The sequence below is a fragment of the Blennius ocellaris genome (assembly GCF_963422515.1).
Source record: "Blennius ocellaris genome assembly, chromosome: 4".
Lineage (NCBI taxonomy): Eukaryota > Metazoa > Chordata > Actinopteri > Blenniiformes > Blenniidae > Blennius > Blennius ocellaris.
This window is the reverse complement of record NC_137653.1, coordinates 27,196,769-27,218,967: the sequence shown is the minus strand read 5'-3', so window position 1 is coordinate 27,218,967 and position 22,199 is coordinate 27,196,769. Positions and strand designations below refer to the sequence as shown.

Genomic DNA, 22,199 nt, shown 5'->3' with positions numbered 1-22,199 from the left:
AAGAGTTTTGAGAGGCAGCAGAGAGAGAGAGCAGATAGAGAGAGAGAGAGAGAGAGAGAGAGAGAGAGAGAGAGAGAGAGAGACCTGCGACTGAGAGACGACAGAACACAAGGTTTTAAAAGTGTTTCAAAGCTCAAATAAAGCTTTGAAATCTTAAAAATTCACGATTTCTTCTCTTGATCAGTGGAAATGTGGTTTAAAGGTCCATTTTGTGTTTGATAAAGTGAGCTGGTGTGTCTGATGGGTTCAGTTTTATTCTCACCACCAGTGGCGCTGGTCAATAGAGGGCGCTGAGTCTCTGCTTATTAACTTGTCACCTCTAATTCACCATTTGAAAGGAGACATTTGGCTGAAAAGCTGCAGGTTCAACTTTCTCCATCACTGATATTTTTAAATTCACACAAACAGAAATGTGTTCAGAATCTTGAAAATGTTTCAGGTTTGTTCATGTTTATAAAAGTTTAGATATGCTCATATTCATTAATGACTGAAACAAGCAGCTTACTTTGCACTTCTTTTTTTTTGAGGTTTCTATCAAAACATTCTAAAATGCTTGGAAAGATGTATTGATGTGTTGCTGTTTGAAAAGACACCTGTTGTTTTCCCTAAACTCAGACTAACTGTCATTTCAAAGTAAACCAGCCCCAAAACACATTCATTTTTCTAAAAGCACCTCAATAATAAAGACCAGGATCGATTCATAGGTCTAACGTGTCACTGTGCCCATTATTGACACGTGAATCTAAAGAAAAGGGAAGCCGTCGATAAAGCCTTGCACTTCAATAACTATGATTCTCGCGCTTTAACAAGTCCCATCACTTTACTTTAAATATTTGCTGGATGACATTAGCGTCATTAGCACCACAGTCTAACCAACTGAGCTAATGGCAGGTTTAAAAAGTGAGTTTATGTTGAAAGCTCAGTCATTACGTTTGAGTGATTAGAAGGTTGTGATATATTGCTAAAAACAGTGCTTTAACTGGAAAATAATCAGTGCCACTACTTCCCTTGGTAACATGCTGTCAGTCTCATACAAACATGGGACAAAACCAGACTATTCAGTGGCGTACAGACATTTTTTACGGCAGGCGGTCAGTGTAAAATAAAGACACCTTGTGCAGCGTGTGGATCCACCGGCCGCCTTATTACAGTAGTGGGAGGTTCAAGGTACTTTTATGTTGCACCAACACACTTTATTGGGACAAAGTGTACAAGCAATGTCTCTTATTCAAGGTCTAAGCTGTAATTCGACATTTTTTTAACCACCAAGGAGTTAATTAGCAAAGTGCTCTGAGAATGCAGCCACGGCACCGCAGACACGGACAGATTGTGTGAAGCGTCCAAACACCCAGACGGAACTTCCCTGTAGATCAGACCGGAGACCTTCAGCACCACAGAGGATCCACAGGACGGAACAGAAATGTGTGTGTCGGTTTGGTTGGATCCTCCAAAACAGGTGTTCATTTAACTCCACACATCAAACAGGTCACTGCTTCAGCAGAGCAGAACACTGACATACACAGTTTAACCCTTCGTAAACCATTAAAAAGAAGATTAAATTGTTCACACAGTTGTTCCTTTATTCTTCACTTTCCTGTAAAGATCTCACCATCAGAGAGCTGTCATTTCTCACTTCCTTATCAAAGACTATACAATTCACTGTTTATTAACATGAATGAAATAAATACTTTGGAAACATCTGTCTATGCAAGGAAAGCATCAAATGTTGATCCATGTGACGTCATTTATTAAGACAGACTTTCTGTTGGGGTGAAGAGAAACCTTTCACATACTGTCAATCAAATTACTGGGCAGGAGGGAGCTAATCTGATTGGGTGGATATGTTTGACCAACGACCATCACTTCGCTGAGCAGACTACGCCTCGTTTTAAGACTCAGTAAAAACACCATCATGAACACCTTTGGTTAAATCACACTGCATTGATCTCTGGAGCCCAGTATTCAGTGTTCATGATTCAGTGATGTGTGTCAGTCTTCGGTGCCTCCTGTCAGTGGAACAGCCTCACTATGCGTCTGCACGGGTTTTATAAACGTAGACCTTCAGTAGCTCGGACCCCGGATGAGCCGCCGCCCAGGTCGTGTCTCGTGTCCACTCCCGTTGAGGACGTTCACTCTGAGAGGCTCTCTCTGTACTGAACCCTCTGGTACTGTGGGGGAGTGTTGTCATCGCGACAGAAGCTCCAGCACTTCCTGCTGTGGTAAAACCTGCACACACACACACACAGGGGTCTCAGGTGTGAGCCCACAGAGACATGATTGGTCCAGTGCAGGCTGCACCTGTTCAGACGCAGCTCCCGGTCGATGCTCTCCAGACTCTTCCCCTTGGTCTCCGGCAGCAGGAAGTAGAAGAAGAGTGTGGCTGCCACCGCCGTGAGCCCGTACACAAGAAACACCCCCGCCAGACCGATCGCATCTGACCAACACACAACGTGCACAGGAATACACACAATGAGGAGGACAGGAAAATGAAACACGGCCCACACGCTTGTACATGATTGCATCGTACGTTTCAGCTCTAATAAAAGCAGCTGAACCAACATCACTTCTGGTTATTGGCCCTGCTGTTTATTATTGTTATCTTCGCCAAGGGAAGTTGGGGGGAAGGTTATGTTTTTGCATGTATTTCTGTATTGGTATATATTTTACCAACTTTTCGCAAAAGCTATTAGCCTGAATAGCATGAAATCCTCAGGACCGTTGAGTATATTAGCGGCTCACCGTTTCCAAGTAATTCACAAAAAAAGCTAGTGAATAATGTCCCTAACAATGTCCCGTGAAGGACACCTCACCGAGGGGACAAAAGACTAAGAACCACCAGAACGTCATTTAACCTCCACATTGCAAGGTGGCGTTGGCGAAGGTCTGCGCTCTACCGAGTGTACCTCTACCCTGATGGTGGCCTCCACTTCTGACCCTGAAACACACCGTAGGAATTATTGCGCGACTGAAATGGGCTGCTTGTCCTCGGGGAGCCTCGTCCTGCCGTGTCTGCGGCTCCTCTGGACTCCTTCTCCACAACGCAGGAGCGGAGAGGGTTGAAACTCACCAATGACGTTTAAAAAGGTGAAGGTGACCAGCAGGTGAGCGCCCCAGTTGAAGCAGTTTGTGAAGGCGAACGCCCTTCCTCGGACCGCCGCCGGGAAGATCTCACTGAGGAGGAGCCACGTCACTGAAATCACACAGAACGCCCAAGCGTCACACTGACTTTGATATTGGGCCGACAGGACGGTTGTAGAAGTTCAAGCACGTTATCAGTGTGAGACGACGCCAAATACGTGATGATGCATCTATTGCAGCTTTAAACGAGGCTACAACACCAAAGGTGTGCCAGCTGGGGAGGTTTAGTCTTTTGCACAGCAGGAAAGCCTTCAGACAAACCTCACCTTACAGTTTGAAACCATAGATGTGACACTTCAGTCATAAATAGTTCAGTAGCTCGTGATCTAAAACCGTGTGTTACATCCTAACCTGTGTCCTGTTGAGCTTCCAATGTCTCCTCTTGGTAAGTTAACCAGGATTAATACAATAAATAGAGGAAAATTGTTTTATTTAGTCAATTAATCTTAATTCTGATTCCTGACGCTCCAAATGGATGTTGAGTTATTTGCCACATTTTATATAGAAAAACAAGTAATGTTAGAAAAACAGGTGAAAGAACTGCAAAAGGCTGAATAACGAAATGTCTTCACTCGGCTCAGGTCCATGAAACAAGCCTGAGCTTTGCACACTCGTTTAAAAGCAATTCTCTTCTTCTAAATATCGGTGCTAAAATGCGTTTTGTGGCTCCAGATGAGTTGTAACTTGTTGCACCGTGGCAAAAGTGACAGAATCTCTAGCTCATCTTCTAAAATCATTCGTTTGTACAAACTTGGTCCGAATCCAACGGCGAAGGCGCTGACGACGGCCATCATGCTGGCGAGAATGATCCAGTTCCTCAAAGTGCTGCGTGGAGAAGACTGTCCGGCTCCGCCCAGCGAACCCCGCCGGGCTTCACCCAGCGCCCCGTCTTCACCCTGGGAGGCGTTTCTAAAAGGCGGCGGCTCGTCATCAGGAGGAGAAGTGAAAGCGGTCATATTGCTGGCGGGTAAGTGAGGCGTGACACTTTGGTTCACGCCGAAAGTCTGAGAGCCGCAAGGCCTCAGGCTGCCGGTCAGAGAGTTCCCGCTGAGCAGCCCGATGGCCACCAGACACACGGCCATGGCGGAGCAGCCGCCGATGAGCAGGGGCCTCCGGCCCACTCGGTCCGAGAACAACATGGACGCCAGCGTCGCCACCACCTTGACCAAACCCAAGCCCACCGAGGCCAGCACTGCCGAGGCGTCGCTGTGGAACCCCACCGAGTGGAAGATGGTGGAGGCGTAGAAGAGGATGTTGGGCTGGCCGGTGAACTGCTGGAAGAGAACCAGTCCCAGGCCGATAGCGGTCCGACTCCTCATGTTGTCTCGACTCCGACACAGATCCAGAACGCTGAACGGAACCTCGGCGGAGTCGCCCGGTCCTTGGGTTTCCACGGCGCCCGTCGGCTCCCGTCGGCCGGGGGACTCCTCGGTGCCGGGGGGCAGAAACCAGACGGAGACCAGCTGCAGCAGCGCCGGAGCCACGGCGAATCCAAACATCCACTTCCACCCTCCGGCGCGGTCAGACAGGACGTAGTTGACGGCGTAGGCGGCCAGGATCCCCACGGTGATTCCGGCCTCGTACAGCGTCACCAGGCGGCCTCTGTGCTCCGACGCCACCACCTCCGACACGTAGATGCAGCAGGACATGGAGGAGACGCAGACGGCAAAGCCCACCGTGGCCCTGCCCACCAGGAGGGCCGGGTAGGAGGCGAGGAGCAGGACGCCGCTGCCGCCCAGGACCAGGACGTTGCTGAGGAGGATGCAGTTCCTGCGTCCGTGACGGTCGATCAGGCCGCCGCCAACCAGGGAGGCCAGCAGCGCCCCCATCAACAAGGAGCTGACCAGCGCCTCCTGCTGCACGCACGAGAGGTTGAACTCCCGCTTCAGCTGCAGCAGAGCGCCGGAGATGATTCCCAGCTCGTAGCCGAAGACCAGGCCGCCCAGCGCCGACGCCACGCCGGCCAACAGCACCACGGAGCAGCCTGGGAGGGAAACACAGAGAAAACCTGGCACTGGTCCTGAAACACCACTTCTCCTGGTTCTGCACTTTTTAGGCGGGAAGGTCCGCAGCGCCGCATTATGTAATAATGGAAGACATGTTCAGTTCATTATGTAATAACGCTGCATTTTGTAATCAAATGTGCCACATTTTCTAGTAAGTTGTTTCCTGTTGCCATAGTTACTACAAATGATGCGGGTTCATTGATTAAATGCACGCAGTGACAGTTACAACCTGGTCTCAGTTCTTCAAGAGAAAAAGAAAAGGCTGCTGGAAATACTGGTTGGCTTGTAACTTTAAAAACCTGCCAGCCACAACGGCAGCAGATCTAAGAAGTTCAACCTGACGTAAAATCCCTTCATTCTACCGTCACTATGTTGGCAGGACATGAGCGAAACAAAGACATATAATTCTGCTCCAACTGAATCTTAATGTTTTTCATTATTAAACATGTCTACAGTTAAAGGGCAACATTTATCCCATAATGCAACAAATTATGACATTTTCTAAACAAAAAGTGGAACATCCATATTTTGTCATAATATGCAGCAAATACATAATACATCATGAAGTCAACATTTATTACACATTGCACCGTTTAGTTGTATAAAACGCTGGTTGAAAGCGTTTTGCTTGCATGTTTATGTGGAGACCTGGAATACACACAATGCAGTTTGTTGAGCTTTGTTCAGGAGCAGCCCAGGGCTGTTCAGCCTGCACGTCCTCACGTTTCATCAGTATTTCTGTCTGAACCAGTATCCTGAGCACTGTCCTCTCTCTGCAGCTGCTCTTCACATCTACTTTGATGTGCAAACCTTCAATGACCGAATGCAAAGCGAGGCCGGCGTTTTAAATCACAACGTGCAGATCGTCATTGTTTTGGTCTTTATGTGGAAAGACTCATGTAAAGTTGCAGTGGACACAGGCTCTATAGGCACACGAGACATGTACCTTCATGACTTCTCAGGTTTTAAATGTAGATTCAGAACCGAAGCTGCAGCTTCAATGGTGAGACGCAACATGTACCATCCTGCAGAGCTTCACAGAGAGGCCCGTCTCCTCACGTCAAACTAAAAGTGAGTGACTTCTAGGTGAAATATCTACACGAGTTGGCTTCAAAGTGGAAACAACCTGAAAGTCAGAGTTAAAAACGTACCCATGGCTTGTGTCGCGCTACGTGAGCACAGCAGTCAGGTCCTGGTTTGGATGCACCTGCGGCCAGACGAGCACAGAAACAAGAGTTACAGCGATAACCTGCTTCACAAAAAGACGAGTCTGATGCAGCGCGGTCGCCATGACAACCCTCTTGTTGACGGCCCTGATTTCATTAGGACGTCCACTTGAGATGGGGAAGGAATAAATGTGCGGCTGATGATAATGTCAAGCAGCTGGGGGTGACGGAGCGGTGGGGAGTCTGAGCAGAGGAAACCTGGCGACACACAACAGCTGATGTTTTCCTCTGTTTTACTGCGAGCGGGTCGTGAAAACCACGTCTTTATACAACAAGCTGAGTTTTTAACTGTCGTTTTGACTCCATAGATTCCTGGAGGAGACACATTGTGAAAGTACATGACATGCTGCAGAAATCCTGAAACCTGAGAAATCGGTTTGAATAACATATATATATATATATATATATATATATGTATACAGTGGCTTGCAAAAGTATTCATACTCCTTGAACTTTTCCACATTTTGTCACATTACACGCCACAAACATAAATATATTTTATTGGAATTTTATTTTATGTGAAAGACCAACACAAAGTGTCACACAATTGTGAAGTACAAAGACAATTATACATGACTTTACATTTTTTTTCACAAATAAAACACTGAAAAGTGCAGCGTGCAAAAGTATCCAGCCCCCTTTTCTCTGATTGCAACCAATTACCTTCAGAAGTTTCCTGATGACTGCTGAATGACTGAATGTTGACCTAATGACTAAATAGAGTCCACCTGTGTGTAATGTAATCTCAGTACAAATCCAGCTGTTCTGTGACGCCTCAGAGGTTTGTTAAGAGAATATTGGGGAGCAAACAGGACCATGAAGTCCAAGGAGCACACCAGACAGGTCAGAGATAAAGTTGTGGAGAAGTTTAAAGCAGCGTTAGGCTATAAAAAGATTTCCCAAGCTTTGAACATCTCACGGAGCACTGTTCAATCCATTATCCAGAAATGGAAAGAGTATGACTGCAAACCTACCAAGACACGGCCGTCCAGCTAAAGTTCCAGGACGAACAAGGAGAGCACTGACCAGAGATGCAGCCAAGAGGCCCATGGTGACTCTGGACCAACTGCAGAGATCCACAGCTCAGGTGGGGGAATCTGTCCACAGGACAACTATTGGGCTGCACTCCACAAATCTGGCCTTTATGGAAGAGTGGCAAGAAGAAAGCCATTGTTAAAAGAAAGCCATAAGAAGTCCCGTTGGCAGTTTGCCAGAAACCATGGGGGGGGGGGGCACAGCAAACATGTGGAAGAAGGTGCTCTGGTCAGATGAGACCAAAATTGAACTTTTTGGCCTAAATGCAAAATGTTATGTGTGGCGGAAACCTAACACTGCACATCACCCTGAACACACCGTCCCCACTGTCCAACATGGTGGTGGAACCATCATGCTCTGGGTGCTTCTCTTCAGCAGGGACAGGGAAGTTGGTCAGAGTTGATGGGAGGATGGATGGAGCCTAATACAGGACAATCTTGGAAGAAAACCTGTTGGAGTCTGCAAAAGACTGGGGCGGAGGTTCACCATCCAGCAGGACCGCCATCCTAAACATAAAGCCAGGGCTACAATTGAATGGTTTAAAACAAAACACATTCATGTGTTAGAATGGCCCAGTCAAAGTCCCGACCTAAATCCCATCGAGAATCTGTGGCAAGATCTGAAAACCGCTGTTCACAAACGCTCTCCATCTAATTTGACTGAGCTTGAGCTGTTTTGCAAAGAAGAATGGGAAAAACTCTCAGTCTCTAGATGTGCAAAGCTGGTAGAGACAGACCCCAAAAGACTTGCAGCTGTAATTGCAGCAAAAGGCGGTTCCACAAAGTGTTGACTCAGGTGGGCGGAATACACATGCCCGCTGCACTTTTCAGTGTTTTATTTGTGAAAAAAATGTAAAGTCATGTATAATTTTCTTTGTACTTCACAATTGTGTGACACTTTGTGTTGGTTTTTCACATAAAATTTCAATAAAATATATTTATGTTTGTGGCGTGTAATGTGACAAAATGTGGAAAACTTCAAGGGGTATGAATACTTTTGCAAGCCACTGTGTGTGTATATATATATATATATATATATATATATCATTTTTCCCATTCCACTGTGTTTTTGCAGGAGGGATGAACAACTCCCCCAGCTCATGTTCGAGGTTGTAAACAAAGGAATAATTTACACTTCACTGTTGAAAACATGGTCCCAACCTGTTGTACGTGTTCAGAGGGCTGCGGATTCTCCATGACATCACTGTGCATCATGTACAAGACTTGACTGACCTGCACTCATGTTTCCACGTTGTTCTGTACATTCCTGCTCTGCAGTTTAACCACGATCCTGCTGCTCAGTTCACCTTCACGTCAAACTGGAAAACAACCGAGCAGTGCAGGGGAGTGAAGACGTGCACGTGATTAAAAAAGGAAAGTAACAAAAGAGAGCAAGAATTAAAAAAAAGGTTTAGGAGTGCAAAAGCACAAAGGCATCGGCAGCTCAGGATTTCCCTACAGAGGAATTAAAAATAAAAGTGGAACTAATGTCATCTCTGAAGGTTCCGTGGAAAACAGCAGCAGGAGACCTGGTTGAGTGTCAGTGAGCCTGATCCTGGACGAGCAGCCGGGAAACTAAACTTTACATCCTGCAGGAAGTTCTGCGACGTGGCGCCGTGTCGAGTTACAGGAGGACTCCCTCTCTCCCTCTCTCCCTCTCCCTCTCCCTCTCTTACTCCTTCATTCCTTCATTCCTTCAATCCCCTGCTCGGACAGCAGGGGTCGACAAAGAGCCCGCGGCTCAGAAGCGGTCCTGTGACGACCATCATCATCTCCCAACATATTAATATGTGGGATGATGACGCATGTTGACAATATATCAACACCAACAATCACATGTTGGTTTTCTCGAGACTGGAGGGCAGTGGTGGCTGGTCAATAGAGCCCCCCCCCCCCCCCCCCCCCCCTCATCCACACAGAAACAGAATAAAGTTGCTAAATAAATTAATAAACTGTAATAATGTCCAATATATTCATGCCAACAGACTAACAATGAGCCGTGAACTCTATGTGCTTCGGCTTCTATAAACATGTATAAACCATTAACTAACCTGTACATGGTTGCAAAACTTTTAACACATTTCTGGATGATTGTGTGCTTTTTTCCCCCCTTTTCCCCAAAAATAACAATAATATAGCAAGTTTAACCCGTCCTGCAGCATTTCAGCAAAAATGTAATCTTTTGAATGGGTAAATGAGTAGAGATGTAAGTAACAGTGTTAATAATCACCATTGCTTCAGCCCATAGAAACAGTAGAAGCAAGAACTGACTACAGTCAGTGACTTTGGCGCGCGGCCCGCTGTAGGACAGCCGCCATTAGTCATTGTCATCATAAATTAAATGAACCCAGTCAGACAGTTTACACACGTGTTGTTAAAAGAAATCATCAAGACCAAAAATATCAAAATTACTGTAAGAGTTGAGAAGTTTTCTGAACAAAAAACTAAAACACGAGGTAAAAAAATACTGGTTTCATTGAATAATCTCAGTTGAACAACCAAGGGGCCAAATAAAAGACAGAATATGGATTATCCTGTAAGGACTGTTTGTTTTCCATTCAAACCACTGAACGCTTCATGTGTCGGCCTGTGACTCTGCGGTTTGGCCACTAGGTGGAGCTGTGGCCTTCAGGAGGAGCTGTTGTCTGCAGGGCGGGCTGTGGCCACCAGGGGGAGCTCTACACGACACAGAACACGGAAGTCCTCTTTGCAGGCGGATGTAAACATGGCGCAGGACGGTGTCATGGCGGCGGCTCCGCTCCTCGCGGGCGCTGAGTTACTGAAACAGGGCGCGGAGGCTCGCGTGTACCGGACACAGTTCGTGGGGAAGCCGGCCATCGTGAAGCAGAGGTTCCCGAAGCGGTACCGACACCCGCTGCTGGACGAGAAGCTGAGCCAGCGACGCACCGTGCAGGAGGTCCGGTCCATACTGCGCTGCCGGAGGGCTGGTACACACACACACGCACGCGACACTTCAAATCGACATGCCTCATGTCTGTAATTAATGACATAAAATATCCTCCCAAATGTCTTGGGTTGTTCCAGTGTAGACATGTTTACCTACCCAAACATTTATATATTTTATAAATGATTGATGAATCTATTGTTTAATTTAACTGGGCCACTGCAGAGACACAAACTACAGAGTTTATCCTTCCTAGATCTTTGTCGTTATTACTGGACTGCAGATACAAAAACAAGTAATATAGGGACTGGTGCTGTCGACAGACTGCGTCATGTACTTCAACGTCTCTTCTCAATAGTCCATTACTTTCAAATTCAACACTCTTTTCCGTACCAAGTCCCCAACTTTCCTCACATGTAATTAACCCCTGATCTCGATAATATACCACAACTAAATCCCTCTTAATTCAAGAAGCTTAATCTAAAACTAAAAAAGATTAAAGCAGACTGGAAGAGTAAACAATGGCGTCTTATGTGTAAAATTCAGCATCATCTAATGCAAAGTTCTACATCAAGTTCACTTCTCTGGCAAAACTGGCTAAAATAAACCCGCAAAGCCAAGTGTGATGACGTCACAATGGCTGTATTCCATCACTGTTCTTATATTACCTTCCACTGGGCAGCTCCATGTTTGATATCAGTGTTTTGACATGTACGACACTCTTTCTCTTTCTGTGAGTGTTGTTTTTATTGTTTGTGTTTGTTTTTCACAGCGGGGGTGACGGAGGAAAATAGTTCTTCCCTCACATTCTCTGCTGTGTGATGACATGTAGCATCAGTTCATCTGTATATCCCAGCGCTGTATATATATTTACATATTTATACATACAGTTAGTGGGCGTGGACTGATGGAGCCTCGTTTCCTACTGTAATGTTTTCCAGTTTGATTTGTTCTGTACCTTAATATTGGGTTGTTCAATCACACGAAGCTCAACATTGGGAGATAATTCTATATTTCAGTTTTATTCTGTTCATCCGTATTTCCCCAATAGAAAAAACCCCAAATCAAAACAAGAGGACACTCCGTCAAGCTATCATATAAACCCATAAATATGAGTGTGTGGATTTCCAGGCCTTGATTTCAGCAGAGACTGAGGTCAGCCTGTCCTCCTCAGGCATACCTGCTCCGGTGGTCTACTTCGTGGACCACACGTCCCACTGCATCTTCCTGGAGGAGATCGTCGGCGCCTCGACGGTGCGCGACTACATCGCCTCCCGTCCGGACGCAGCGCTGGACCAGCTGGCGGGGCGCGTGGGCCGCACCCTGGCCAAGATGCACGACGAGGACGTGATCCACGGAGACCTGACCACCTCCAACATGCTGCTGAGAGCCGGCGGCACGGACCTGGTCCTCATCGACTTCGGCCTGAGCTACATCTCGGCCCTGGCGGAGGACAAGGGCGTGGACCTGTACGTGCTGGAGAAGGCCTTCCTCAGCACCCACCCCAACACGGAGGCGCTGTTCCGCGCGCTGCTGAAGAGCTACGCCGCCGCGTCCGGGAAGGCCCCCGCCGTGATCGCCAAGCTGGACGAGGTTCGGCTCAGAGGGAGGAAGAGGTCCATGGTGGGATGATTCAGGAAGGACATTTGTTGGGGGGGGAGGTCAAAGATGGTTCATATGTAAAACAATAAAGATTTTCTAATAAAGTGACGAGGCTTCCTGTGCTTTCTTGAAGCAGCCGTTACAGTTTCATGTATCACGCTGCCGTCATTACACTTTTTGTGATTTCTGCTCATCGCGTCAGAATAAAACACAGAGTCTCGGCAGTGTGAGAAACTCCTGCACTTTTCATACTGTGGTGGGCAGTTTTGCTGGAAGAGAGCACACACACACACACACTTGCGTGTGTGTTTGCGTGTGTGTGTGTGTGTGTGTGTGTTCCAGCAGACTGTTAACCTCGGTTGTAAAAGCTGAAGGCTCGTGTGGTTTCCGTCAGGAGGGCGGACTTTGCGGGTTGAAAGTCCAGGAGGAGCCGCGGCGGTTAGAACACAGGTGAGTGTTTACCCGTTACCGCCTCGCCGTCACGCGCTCACACTCCAGGGAGGGGGGGAAATCGGTTTGAAACCTTTCACACGTCTCGCCCCCGGGGCCGCGTTCGGACACCATGACCATTGAGGCTCCATGGGCGACCTTGTGAAAGTCTTGATCCCGGGCCTGCTCGCCGCCCTGCACTGCGGAGGTGAGTGTCGGGCGGGTCCATGGGTTTCCCGATGGTGACCCCCCCCCCCCCCCCCTCCACCTCCGCCTGACCTCTGCTCCTTCCGCCTCGCCTCCAGGCTCCTGGTCGGAGCCCACGGGCCGGCTCAGCGCCCGGCTGGGCTCCCGGGCGACGCTGGGCTGCCTGTTCTACCGGGGGCCCGAGCCGCTGAAGCCCGGCGCGCTGACCGTGCAGTGGAACGTGGTGGACCGGCGTGGAGGGAAGAGCGTGGTGTACACGTTCGAGGACGGGCGGGCCCGCGAGGGGAGGGGAGACGCCGCGGTGGACGGCGGGCGGCTGCTCCGGGGCGACGCGTCCCTGCTGCTGCGCAACGTGACGGTGGCGAGCGAGGGCCTGTACACCTGTAGGGTCATCACCCCGGTGGTCCACACCGAGGCCACGGCCCTGGAGGTGCTGGGTACGTTGAAAGGTTACCGCGACCAGATGTAGAAACAGGATTAGGAAGTATTTTTTACCAACGCGTCTGCACTGCAAAAACGGCTCGCCCAAATAAAGGTGTATAAAAGTTGAGAATAAAATTGCTTTTAGGCTGTGAAGTTGTCCGTAGAACATTTTACTTGATTAGAAATCTTGAAATGAGATTTTGAAATCGAGATTTGAGATTATACAGTAAAGTGGAGGAATTGCAAACTTCATCTATCATGTCTCCAAATAAGATTTTAAATCGTGTGTGCCAAATACTTTCCAGTGTTTCCACTATAGCATGTCATCTCATATCAGCAGGAGACATGCAGCATCTTCATCGGGGTTTTATTTCAATTAATGTCATTTTAATGCTCTTGGCTTGTGCAGTGGTTTTTTTGGCTTGTTGGTTTTTTTTTAATCAGTATTACAACAAATACGTGACAAGGATAATGTCTAACAACATTTCTTGTTAATGAAACATTACCTCCTTACCTCCACTAAGAAAATATCTAATTGAGAGAAATTTGTATTTTGTAAATCTTGAAATGTATGATTTTTGTCATTTTATTTTTAATTTAATTTAATCTAGTTTAGTTTCATTTCGATTTATTGTGTTTTGTTTTGTTTTATTTGATTTGATTTCGTTTCATTTAGATTTATTGTAGTTTGTTTTATTTCGTTTCCTTTCCTTTCCTATCCTTTTCTTTTCTCTTTTCTTTCTTATACCAACCACCACTGTATATAAATGGCTCATAATAGCATTTAAAAGTCTCGTGTTAATTAGTTTTCCACTGTACTTGAGGAAGTGCTCCATATGGTGTTAAAGAATACTGAATATATCTTTGAATGTGGTCTAATGTTAATGTTGTTTAATCCATGTTATTTTAGTGGAGCTCCTCTTGTTGTGGATGTTTACTGAGTCACTAAAGGATGTTTGTGGCTCCGCCTGCAGCTCGGCCTTCAGTGTCTCTCCCAGAGAAAGTGGAGGTGACGGAGGGGGAGGAGAAGACCATCCAGTGTGACGTCACAGGGTACTACCCCGAGAAGGTGGACGTCATGTGGCGCCTCGCCAGCGGCTCCCACGCGCCGCACGGCGCTTTCAGCCAGTTGGCCCGCGTGTGCACAGAGTTAGCTAGCAGCAATCCTGACGGGACCTTCAGCATCCGCAGTGGCATCACGCTGCACTCCTCCACCGTGACACACGGGGGGATCCTCGTCACCTGCCAGGTGGAGCACCAGAGCTACAACCAGCTGTACAACAAGTCTGTGACACTCACAGTCCGAGGTGGGCTCACACATTACTCTCACCTGGGTCCACCTGGATCTCACCTGGGTCCACCTGGATCTCACCTGGGTCCACCTGGATCTTACCTGGATCTTACCTGGGTCCACCTGGATCTTACCTGGATCCACCTGGATCTTACCTGGGTCCACCTGGATCCAAGTTGGAATCTGGTTGATCAAGGTTGGATCCAGGTAGATCATGGTAGGATCCTGGTTGGGTCTAACTGGATCCAGGTAGGATCCACTTTGGCTCCAGGTGGCTCCAGGATGGGACCATGTGGATCCATGATGGATCCAGATACATCCAGGATGGGTCCAGGTGGATCTCTGTTGATCCAGGATATGATCAGGTGGATCCAGGCTGGGTTCAGGATGGGTCCAGGTAGAATCAGATGGATCCTGGTTGGGTCTAACTGGATCCACATGGGCTCCAGGTGGACGCTGACTTGTGGTGTGTTTCCCCTGCAGCTCTGTCACATCCAGCCTACGGCGCCGGCACTCTGGTGCTTGTCTCTGTTGTCAGTTTGCTGCTCGTCACCTTCCTGATGGGACTCGTCTTCCTCCTCTACTGGCAGGTTTGCAGAGGTGTGTATCAGCGTCAGCAGACATTTACTGTAAAAAGGTTTGAACAATGTGTTTATGGAAATATTATAGTCACATCATGAGGATGTAATTAATTCCCAGGGAAGACAAACAACATACCAATGCAGGCCGCTGCAGCTGCTGGACAGAAAATTCATTGTTTGAGGTCCGTTTCAGTCGTTGGTAGAACCTTCTGCAGGGCAGCAGTGGTTAGCTCTCTCCCCTCACAACCACAAGTTCATGGGTTCAAATACTGACCAGCTCTTTCTGTGTGGGGTTTGCATGTTCTCCCTGACTTTCTCCAGGTTCTCCCACAGTCCAAACACACGTCTGTGACGTTAACTGGTGAATCTCACTTTCCCTGAGCTGTGATTGTGATTCTGGGAGGGTATTTGTTCTGTAATGGACTGGAGATGTACCTGCCCTCACCTGTCCAGGTGAACCTGCCCTCACCTGTCCAGGTGAACCTGCCCTCACCTGTCCAGGTGAACCTGCCCTCACCTGTCCAGGCGAACCTGACCTCACCTGTCCAGGTGTACCTGCCCTCACCTGTCCAGGTGTACCTGCCCTCACCTGTCCAGGTGTACCTGCCCTCACCTGTCCAGGTGTACCTGCCCTCACCTGTCCAGGTGTACCTGCCCTCACCTGTCCAGGTGTACCTGCCCTCACCTGTCCAGGTGTACCTGCCCTCAGCCATATTTAGCTGGGATTGCCTCCAGCACCCCGTGACACTATTCTTAACCTTTGGCAATAATTGTGAATAAAACGTACATTTATTAATAATTTAAGATGATTGTATCTCCCTTTTAACATCTACACTACACATCGTCGCAAATTTGGACTGTGAGTAAACCAGAGTTAACGTTACAGCTGGACAGTTTAGAGAGAGATCTCAAGGCTCAGGGAGAACAAGCACACCCTGGATTCAGTCCTTTGTATTCATGTTGTGAGCCTGCAGGGCCAACCACTGCACCAATGGTGGTATCAGGTTATTCAGTTGCAGTATCGTGACTGGTTGAATAGTGAGGACCAAAGAATCTGTACTCCGACTGATGAGGAACAACACACGTCTGAGACGTCCATTTATAGATCTAGATTATAGACAGAAGGACAAACTCTGTTTTAACGGGAAGAAACCCGCAGAAACAGCCTCAGACTTTCTGCTGTCCCTGCTGCAGCTGAGGGAGGACACAGGGTTACCTGAGTCATCTAAATGAAGTGTGATATTATCAGACTGATCTGAAAACCCTTTGCAGCTGCCGTGAGCGTTTCTCAGATCAGCCAACCAGACATCGTATACGCCGACGTCCCGACGGAGCTGAGATGCACCATTCAGGGAGCGTCTGTACGGAGGCTGAAAGTGAGATGGTTCAGAACCAGTGGCGGCTCGCCGCCGCAGGCCGACAGTGTTTCCCCGCTGCTGAGGCAGGACGTGAGCCACCAGGCCGGCCTGCTGTCCGACGGCAGACATCACGCCGCCGTGCTGAGCGTGTGTCTGCCACTGGCTGAAGACCTGAGCAGGTTCCAGTGTGAGGTGCTCTACAGGGGCGGCAGCTTCAGCAGAGAGACCACCGTCAGGGTCAAAGGTCAGTACCGCCATCGGCCTGGAAGCAACCGCACAGAGAAAGTAACCAGAATGACAAACCCCATTGTTCTTGAACCAATCAATAAAAAATTGTGTTGCATTAAAAAAAAAAAAAAAAAACGACGCCCCAGAAGTGGAAACAGTGTGTCCTCTCTCTCCCTGGCTTGTTCCAGGTTTTAAAAAGTGCTTTGCTCCAACCAGCCAATCAGAAATCAAACCCTATATAGTGTCATCAGGGGGTTTAGCCAATCACAATCAAGGTAGGCTCCTCCCCCTTTGACTCCTCCCACAATCAGGCAGCTCTGCTCTGGCACATGGCACCACGAGAGGAAGTACTACCTCCTCTTCCCATAGATGGACATGTGTGGGCGGAGCCAGTCCAGCTCACACAGACACAGCAGATTCTGAATGTAGCTCCTAGGATGCAATATTCTAATGGAGGAGAATCAGGGAGGAGCTGGAAACTTTAAATACAAGGTTTCTGGACCAACGACATGTGGAAGTGTTAAAATAGTAAAGTGTTAAAATAATATGGCCCCTTTAAATCATCGGCACAGATTCTTGCAAATCATTACAGTTAAAGTGCAACAATCATTCCTGCTTTGCATTTCTTTTTAGAAGCACCAACACTCTGTTTTGTTAGATGTAATGATTGTCAGGTAGCCTTTACCCCTCTTTTCTTCTTTCATCCTCATTTTCCTCTGGTTGTAAACTTGTTCGTGCTACTAAGACACACTTCATCTGAAAGCGTGTGAAATGTTGTATTTTCAGTGGAGGTTCTTTATCTTCACCTCCTGTATGAACTGTCAATTCCTCCCCGTCTCCTCCTCACGTCCAGTGAAGCCGTCCTTCCTCCAGATCACCAGCATCCCTCAGATCCCGAAGGTGGAGAGGCTGCTGGTCCTCTGCTGCAGGGTGGAGAACTTCTACCCCTCCGACATCCACCTGGAGTGGTCCAGGAACGACGGCGAGGAGATCCGCACCGTCACACACTTCGGGCCTTTCTCCGACCACAGCCGGCTGTACAGCGTGTGGAGTAAGATCCAGCTGCTCATGGCCCGGGAGGACGAGCGTGCCGAGTACACCTGCCGCGTCTACCACTGCAGCTTCTCCACCCCGGGCTACAAGGACGTCCTGTATCACATCAACACGCAAGGTAGCCTCCCACCCTGCCACCCTCCACACACACAAACTGATGCAGACACAACGACGTGGACATATTGGACCGCAGCCTGCCCTTATGCACTTCTGAACAATATGATTCAATTGCAAGCAAATCAATGGAATTTATTCCAGCAAATAAACAGAGAAAGAGAGCGAAGCTTAACATGTTGTGTACGTCCAGATTGGGTCAAAGGATAAACTTATTTCATCCCAAAATTACACTTCTCCGTTCCCAAGCACCACGACCTGGATGGATACGCTATATGTGGCACCCATCAACTGAATGAAGACTGACAGTGTGTGTTTGACCAGGACTTGACTTGATTTATCACTGCGTCCTTGTGTCAAAATGAGTCAGTGGCATGTGACTGTAGCAGTGGAACCTCCCAGTGGTCTGACAGGACGACACGTTGGTTCCAACAGGAACTCCTCCTCAGGTGATGTTCGTCGACAGCGACCCCCCGTGTCCTCTGCTGCACCAGGAGTGCACGCTGCACCTGTGCATCAAAGACTTCTGTCCCCAGGACGTGTCGGTGACGTGGACCAAAGACGGAGAGGCGGTCGTCTCCGGCGTCTTCAACACCCCCCCCAGCCTGAACGTCAACGGCCTCTACTCCATGTTCAGCTTCCTCAAAGTGACCCCCGGCCAGCAGGACGGGGGGTCCAGGTTCAGCTGTCAGGTGGTGCACAGCGCCCAGAGGGAGCCTGAGGAGAGGGTCTTCACCCTGCCACCACCCCCCCCCCCCCCCCCCCCCCCCCACACACACACACACACACCTGAGCTGAACGCCTCACACCACCTACTGAGTCACTGACATCCACTGCTGTGCTTCTCCCTCACTTTCTTCAGCTTTGTGTTCCAGCTTCATTTAACTTGTATGAAAATAGTTGAGGGTCTCCTGAGGCTACTCTCAATGTGCTGCACTGAAGTCACACTGTCCCTGAACACTTTAGCTGATACGATCACCTGAGGAGTGTCGCCCTGCTCACACTGTCATCAGTTCTGAGCTCAGACCCGTGTTTCACGGTTTTCATGCAGATTCCCACCAACCAGCAGCTTGTGTGGTTTAGGAACGACTCTCGTCCACAGGGTGTATATCTGGTCAGAAATGTTGAGCAGATATATTCTGAAGCATTGGTAGGCGTGTGTCTACGACATGTCGCCTGATCCTGTTTGGAAACTAAAGATTTAAGCAGGGCTGTTTGTGAAATCATGTGAGAATAGAGGCTCTTCCACCACAACAAACACAACAGCCTTAATAATTACTTGGGGGGGTTACTTTTTTTTTTTTTTTTTACTTGACAGCTTCATAGTCCTGTAACCTCACATGTTACATCATTTATAAAAGTCTTCATTGCACATATTGTCGGGAGTACAAGCGAGGGCCTGAAGAGTGTGGTGGACTCCTCTGGGGGGCGCCAGTGAGCACTGTAATGACACTACAGGGACGCCTGTGTTTTCCTGACATGAGTTTTGTAGTCGATGGTCAAACTGAAACACGCTTTTTTTTTTTACAACTGAATTTCTTGTAAATGTCTTTGAAACAAAGTGAGAGAAATAATAATAACGATCAAATAAGCTTGGCTTGATAGGAATAAGAAAGAAAAGTGTTTGCAGTAATTAAAAAGGGAATACTATGAACTCACGTCTCTCTGAGTCACTCTTGCATTACATGTTTAAAGGTTCAATTTGCATCAATGTCCTCATTCTTCTCTTTTTTGCATGCATGGAGGCAGTGCAGCTCCTGATCCTCCTCTGTATTTCTCTGCAAGAACCGTCAAATCAACTAAATTGAATCTGTGCTTTTCAAAGTCAAAATATATCAGCCATGAACTCCAGTTAAGACCACATAAGTGACCTGAGACCTGTGCTTTAAGTGGAAAGAAAACAAGAGCTAGTACTTCCTTTAGGGACACACTGTCAGTAAGTAATTGCATATTTATTTTAATATTTTACGATAAAAAAAAACCTAAAAAAAAACCTAAAAAAATGAAAGGAAAGAATGAGAGTAAAGGAGAGATGAGTGGACGTCACGACACACCATCCTGAGTAAGTTAGGATATACTTTTATTGTCCCTGGCAGAGAGGTTAAAGGCCAAAATCTGTGTGAAAATATCAAATCTCCCTCTCCATAAGGGATAGCGTGTAGAGAAAAGGATGTAGACGAATACAGAGAGACAAGATTTATTAGGGACGGTGCCCAAAAGGCCGTGGTATTTCACATCTCTCTTTTTTCTTCTTCTTTGTTTTTTGATTTTACAATTTACAAACATGATTGCCTTTCCTAACTCCTTTAGGAAGTGTCCAAACACCTTTCCTTAACCCCGTGACATCCTCCAGGGGGTTAAGGAAAGGTGGCTAGGAAAGGAGAGACGAGGGACTATCAGATACCCTACATTAAGTCCATTAAGCCTTCAGTTTGTCCACAATCTTTCTTCTTCTCAGGAATGTCAGTTTTTAAAACACACTTTGTTTCCAGTGTATTTCCATTTCTTCAGAAACGTCACCTGATGGCAGCACTTAATGGTCTTTTATATGATGTAGAAGTTGTTGTTTTTTCTTTCAACTATTTCAATATTTGCACACCTCTGCTATGCCGTGCATGACGATACGGAGTCGTCCTCGATGAATTATGACACCGTTATTAGTTCAATGAGATTCATCCGTATTGTTATCCGCTAAAATGCTGCAACTTCTTTTTGTGCCCCTTAAAGGGGCAAACTCCAATACGTCATTAGACTGCTTTTTAAGTGGAGGAATCAAACTTTGCTGGTGCGCACACACACACACCACACACACACACACCGACACACACACACACACACACACACACACACACACACACACACACACACAGACACACACACTCAGAGACCGCCTTGGCCGGAGTCTGCGATCCAAGGCCGAATGCATCGTTCCAGGTGGACAAGGCCGCCGCCACGTCTGAAGCTCATCTAAATGTAGCCTTCATTTGGCTCCACGTGACGAAGGCCACCGGAGGAAACGCTCTCAAAGAAACTGTATTCCAATATCAGACTAATTTGATCTCTCAAGTACTGTAAGGTCGTGTGTCTGCTTGCATGTACATTCACTACACTACTTTCATGATAATGAGACTTTACTCTACCTTTTGCAATAGTAATACATATTTTACCTTTAATTCTCTCAATCCAAGTACAATTTTGTCTTCCAATGACAATAAAACATTTATTTTAGATTAATTTGGTTTTAACGTAATGACACATGTAAATTGAAAAAAAAAATACTGATAATCATCTCCCTCTTCTTCTCTTATGAAGCCTGAAGAGCTGCTGTCTGCTTGCTGGTCTTTATGAAGGCAAAGCTTTCCTGTGGATTGGAACGTCAAGGTTATTTCATGGTCCGAGACAAGCACATTAGTTTGTCCAACAGTCATGTTGGAATCTGGCCGACGGCCCGTCTCCTTTGCTTCTTCATTTATTGACATATTTCTGATGGATGCTGGACTCGGCGCTGCCAGGCGGAATGAAGGATTATCCAGATATCAATTTATTCACTTTTCAAAATGTATCTGCAGGTCCACCATAACTGAAATAAGAAAGTCACTATGAAATATACTGTAGTGCCTTTGGGCTTGATTTATTAATATCCCACATGAAGTATGTTGAAGTGAGCGTTAGGCGTTAGGCCAGTGGAGGCCGGGACCGGGGCAGTTAAACACGATTTAGTTCAGGGGCCACGTTCCACCTAATTTCACCTTGACTGGGCAGCACTGGTAAAACAGTGCAAGAAAACCCTTCAATGGTCCCATATTAGACATGCTATAACAAACTTTATATATATACTTGTCAAGTACAAGTTTTATATATTATATTATTATGAATACTGCTGTTTTTTCAGCCATTAGTTTTCTCTGGCACCCTTCGTCCTGAGAGGTCATATTTTGGAGCTCGAAAAAATGACCAATGTGGTCATTTGAGTTGGAGGGCTTGTTGGTGAGACCTGTGTGGAAAACAGGTGTGTGTGTGTGTGTGTGTGTGTGTGTGTGTGTGTGTGTGTGTGTGTGTGTGTGTGTGTGTGTGTGTGTGTGTGTGTGTGTGTGTGTGTGTGTGTGTGTTAGGGATTAGCTAAATTACAGGTTAGTCGGCTAGTTTAATGCTAATGCTTTTAATTGCTAATGCTAGGCTAGTTAGCTTAGCAGATTAGCATGTGATATAAGACCAGATTCTAGGTCAGGGACACCTGGGGAGTAACCTGTGTGATTTTTCAGGTAGACAACATGTACTAGCCTAGCATGCTAACAAGGTGTGTTTAATTGAGCTGATATTTAGGGGACGGCCTAATGGGGGGGGGGGGGGGGGGGGGGGGGGGGACCCTAGGATCAGGGTCACAGGACCAATCCCAGCTGAAAGTGGCTTGCTCTGCTTTATCTAAAAACCGTCCAGGCCCACTAGAGTTGATCCTTATCTCTGGAAACCAGAAAAATTAGGGTTAGGCTTGTGGTTATATTGGAACAATATTTAAATGGACCAGAGTCCATGACTGAGCTGACCCTGAAGGGCCAGGAGGCGAGGTCCTCAAGGCTACGTGCAGCTTTTATTTGATTTGTACT

General features: G+C 47.3%; 2 protein-coding genes across 3 annotated transcripts; one reads left to right on the top strand and one right to left on the bottom strand.

The window, feature by feature from the left end:
• Nucleotides 1-1,192: 1,192 nt before the first annotated feature.
• slc2a10 (solute carrier family 2 member 10) lies at nucleotides 1,193-8,957 on the bottom strand. Of its 2 annotated transcripts, none has more exons than XM_080494701.1 (6): nucleotides 8,638-8,957; nucleotides 6,296-6,351; nucleotides 3,890-5,122; nucleotides 3,068-3,190; nucleotides 2,299-2,434; nucleotides 1,193-2,226 (listed from the first exon to the last, which is right to left on the bottom strand). In XM_080494701.1, exons 2-6 carry the CDS (start codon nucleotides 6,297-6,299, stop codon nucleotides 2,130-2,132), a joined length of 1,593 nt encoding a protein of 530 aa, XP_080350827.1. In that variant the 5' UTR covers nucleotides 6,300-6,351; nucleotides 8,638-8,957; the 3' UTR covers nucleotides 1,193-2,129. The 2 variants fall into 2 exon arrangements, with proteins under 2 accessions (XP_080350827.1, XP_080350828.1); XM_080494702.1 differs by having other exon boundaries at nucleotides 8,566-8,666.
• A 1,168-nt stretch (nucleotides 8,958-10,125) lies between these two features.
• Nucleotides 10,126-11,971, top strand: tp53rk (TP53 regulating kinase). Its single transcript, XM_080494618.1, has 2 exons — nucleotides 10,126-10,352; nucleotides 11,484-11,971. The coding sequence occupies exons 1-2, from the start codon at nucleotides 10,130-10,132 to the stop codon at nucleotides 11,939-11,941; spliced, it is 681 nt and encodes a 226-aa protein (XP_080350744.1). The 5' UTR covers nucleotides 10,126-10,129; the 3' UTR covers nucleotides 11,942-11,971.
• The last annotated feature ends 10,228 nt before the right edge of the window (nucleotides 11,972-22,199 follow it).